This window comes from Perognathus longimembris, chromosome 1, assembly GCF_023159225.1.
Source record: "Perognathus longimembris pacificus isolate PPM17 chromosome 1, ASM2315922v1, whole genome shotgun sequence".
Classification (NCBI taxonomy): domain Eukaryota; kingdom Metazoa; phylum Chordata; class Mammalia; order Rodentia; family Heteromyidae; genus Perognathus; species Perognathus longimembris.
This window is the reverse complement of record NC_063161.1, coordinates 32027174-32030976: the sequence shown is the minus strand read 5'-3', so window position 1 is coordinate 32030976 and position 3803 is coordinate 32027174. Positions and strand designations below refer to the sequence as shown.

Genomic DNA, 3803 nt, shown 5'->3' with positions numbered 1-3803 from the left:
ATGGTTCAAAGCCAGCCTAAGAAGGAAAGTCTGTGAGACTCTTACCTCCAATAAATTACTCAGAAAAAGCCAGAAGTGGCTCTGTGGCTCAAGTAACAAACTAGCCTTGAGCATAAAGAGGCTCAGGGACAGCCCCCAAGTCTGCAGTTCAAGCCCCAGGACTGGTGAAGAAAAAAATAAAAAAAATAACAAAGGGTATTTATATCATTAATCTCCTAGAAGTTTTTTGCATATATGTTTTTAATGAGTATACATAAGTATATATATAATAATCAATGGAAACGATTAGTGTGTTTCATCTTCCATTCCAATTTAGTCTCTGTTGATAAAAAGCAATTACAATTTGAGGGCATTTAACATTAGCCTCTTTTGCCAGCACCAACTCAGCTCCATCTAAATTTTTCCACTTCATGAGGAACATCAATTCTCCACCAATATCTGTGACACCGATTATTTGCTCAGGCTCAAGACCCCTAGCAAAGCCATTTTTATCATCACATTCACTGGCAGATAAACCCGTTTCTTCAGAATTTATGAAGGCCGTGATTAAGTCAGCACAATGTAAATTTGCTTCCGGCTCCCAGGTATTCTCAGCATCTGAAAACCCCTTCCATTTCAGGAGATATTCTACCTGGTGATAGCGCACACGTCGGCCCACTACCTTCTCCACTTCAAATTCCTCAGGCTCTGCTTCTTCAACTTTTCTAGACTTTCCATTCTGTTTCTTTCTTCCTTTTGGTATTGCAGATTTCTTAGGGGCCATTTTCTAATTGCAGATTTGTAGTGGGATTCTTAACTACCTCAGATGCTCCTTGTCACTATCCTTCAGCAACTCTGGCCTGCGAGCCTCAAGCTCCAGTCACCTCCGATGGGGATATTCGTTAAATTTTTAGGATAAGTCCTTTCCTTGGGCAATTTAAATCATGTTGAATCGTTGAAGGCAAAGTGATAATACCATCTGATATTGGGTTCCATCTGGTGCCAGTGGCTCACATTTACAATCTTATCTTCTCATGAGACTGAGATTTGGTGGCTCTCAGTTTGAGGCGAGCCCAGGTAGAAAAGTTAGGGGGTGGGGATGGGGTGGACTGGGTAGAGTGGCTCAAGTGCTAGAGTGCCAGGCGCAAACATGAACATCTGGGATGAAAAGCCCAGTACAGAGTGACTATATGTTAATATCAGACTTCTAAGAGGCCTCGCTACTGGCAGAGTCAGCAAGGATGTGCTGTGGCTCCTGTAACACAACACAGCACAAAGTCAGGTCTTCCGTGGCTGTGGTACGGCCTGCGGCAAGGGGATCTTTCCAATCCAGTTGAATGTTCCCTCTGAGCGAGGAGCTAGCAGCACCCACAAGTCCTGACTCACGCCTTCCCCGCGGATCTCATTGGCCAGGGCTGGATCAGATGGATCTCCTCCCTTCCAGGGAGGCTACACGGTGAAGCTCTTGACCAGGTGCGTTGAAAGTTTGAGGCTGGTGATGTCTTCGAAAGACCAACTGGCCAGCAGACCTCGGGATTCGGCCACGTCCGACTCACCCGTCCTGCCAGGGGAGATCTTAGGAGACTTTAGAACTTTTGTGGCCCCAGCTTGCCGACATCACTTTAACTCTGTCCCCAAAGAAGCATTGGCCACCCCTCTTCTCCACCTGTGCGTCTTCGGAGGGCCAACTGAAGATCAGAACTCTGGAAACACTACACGGCCAACGGCCACGCGGCGAGGTTGTCAGCGCCGAGACTGGCAGTTGCAAGGTTTTCTTCAACATTCAATCAGCTCAGCAGATGGGGTAGAGTGATGGAATGGGTGACATTGATCGAGGCTGTTGAGTCGAAATCCCTTTGTACAACTACTTAAAGATAATTTTAAAAAATGGATACAACAATCAAGATTAACTACCTTGGTTCTTTAACCAGCAGAGACAAAGCACCACACAAGCATTTACTATTAATCTCTCTGCCATATTTGTGGTTCTTGTTATTAGACAGCATGAGACATTATTCTATATTCAAATGATAAATGGAGAACACACTAGCCTAGCAATGAAGACATGTAAATACTGGCTTCTTAAATACATTAACAAGGCCCCCCTCAGCAAGTTCAGATCTTATACTGGTTGCTACTGAACTCTGGGTATATATGTTAAGACAAGGTAATTTTCTTCACGGTTTTTCTTTTGGATACATTAGGGTTTTCCTTTTTATCTCTCTTCTCTTCTTTCTCCTCCTCCTCCCCCTTCTTCCTCTCTCTGTCGCTGTCTCCTTTTACTCCCCCTTGCCCTCTCTGTCTGATGTCGGTAGGTCTTAAACCCAGGGCCTCATATGTGCTAGGAAAATGATCTTCCACTGACTTAGAGTCTCAGCTCCTGACTCAAGACTTTATCATGGACAGAGGAGCTGAGAGATTTAGATTCTTGCTGCTCAGAACTAACCACAAAGTCCTAGCATGAATTAACTAAATCCCTCACGCCTGCCCTGGCTTCACCGGCCTTTGTCACTAGTTGCTGAACTCAGGTGATGACTTTTGAATCCAGAAATTCCACTCACTTTTTACCAGTGTGAATATGGGCACAATTACAGACCACATTGATCTTATTCCAAAACGTCAAATTTTTAATATTCAGAGTATTTGAAGTTGTACAAATATCCTTCTGGGACACCAAAGCAATCACAGTGTTATTAGGGATCTTAGGCCTTCACTTCCGCAATGCACAGACTGAAGTGAATCCCAGAAATTCCAGTAAACTTATTTGCATTTTCATGTCAGTGGGGACAAAGGGGAAACAAATTATCTGGAAGAATTAGCTCAGAAGAACACTAAACCTTAATTAATAGATGTAGTTAATAGATGCACAAAAAAAAACGCAATGTCTTCTAACAAGATAGGTTAAATATCACACTGCTCTGTGTCTCTTTGGTGGTCAATCTTAATTATTAATACATATAAAACACCAAAAATCAGTGTTATAATAAATACAATCATAGATGACTGTCAGTCTTTGATGAAATATTATTTGTTTTATTTAATTGGGTATGTTAGAAATAATTCTATACTTGACTCTGAGTAACAAACTTTTTCTAAGGATTGCTTATGCCAGCTTATACAAATAATACATAGCACATAGTATCTAACCCTGGGGATAAATGTATTCTTTAGATATTTTGAATTCCCACACTCAATCATAAACACAAGGGTAAAACCTGGAAGACACAGAGCACAGAGTAACATGTTGTAAGCATGGAGTTTACATGTTGTAAACCACAGAGCTGAAAAGGATGTATAATGACATCACAGTGAATCCGAGGTTATCTAAGCCTAGATCATTTCTATAAACATTCCAGAAAGTTAAATCACGCCTGGAAAGAGGAGGAGGAAATGAGAAGGCTGTGGAAAGGAAAGCCTAGAATTTTACCAATTCACCTAAACAAAATAGATCTTTAAAAAAATGATGGACTTTGTAAAATTATATTGTCTGTAATCTACTATACAGAAATCGGGCTTGCGATGTAAGTTTAGTCCTTAAGCACTTTTTTTTTTTTTTTTTTTTTTGCCAGTCCTGGGCCTTGGACTCAGGGCCTGAGCGCTGTCCCTGGCTTCATTTGCTCAAGGCTAGCACTCTACCACTTGAGCCACAGCACCACTTCTGGTCGTTTTCTATATATGTGGTGCTTGGGAATCGAACCCAGGGCTTCATGTATACGAGGCAACACTCTTGCCACTAGACCATATTCCCAGCCTGTCCTTAAGCACTTTTTTTGAAAGATGAATAGGTGCACATCTGAAGAATAAGTTCTAGAACTATGAAGTTT

At 41.9% G+C, this 3803-nt stretch overlaps 1 protein-coding gene across 1 annotated transcript; it reads right to left on the bottom strand.

The window, feature by feature from the left end:
* Positions 1-295: 295 nt before the first annotated feature.
* On the bottom strand, positions 296-763 carry LOC125347576 (chromobox protein homolog 3-like). Its single transcript, XM_048340586.1, has one exon. The coding sequence runs from the start codon at positions 761-763 to the stop codon at positions 296-298; it is 468 nt and encodes a 155-aa protein (XP_048196543.1).
* Between the last annotated feature and the right edge of the window lie 3040 nt (positions 764-3803).

Bases quoted from the DNA above. Each gene is read 5' to 3' on its own strand.
- LOC125347576 (XM_048340586.1), bottom strand. From the start codon at position 763: ATGGCCCCTAAGAAATCTGCAATACCAAAAGGAAGAAAGAAACAGAAT.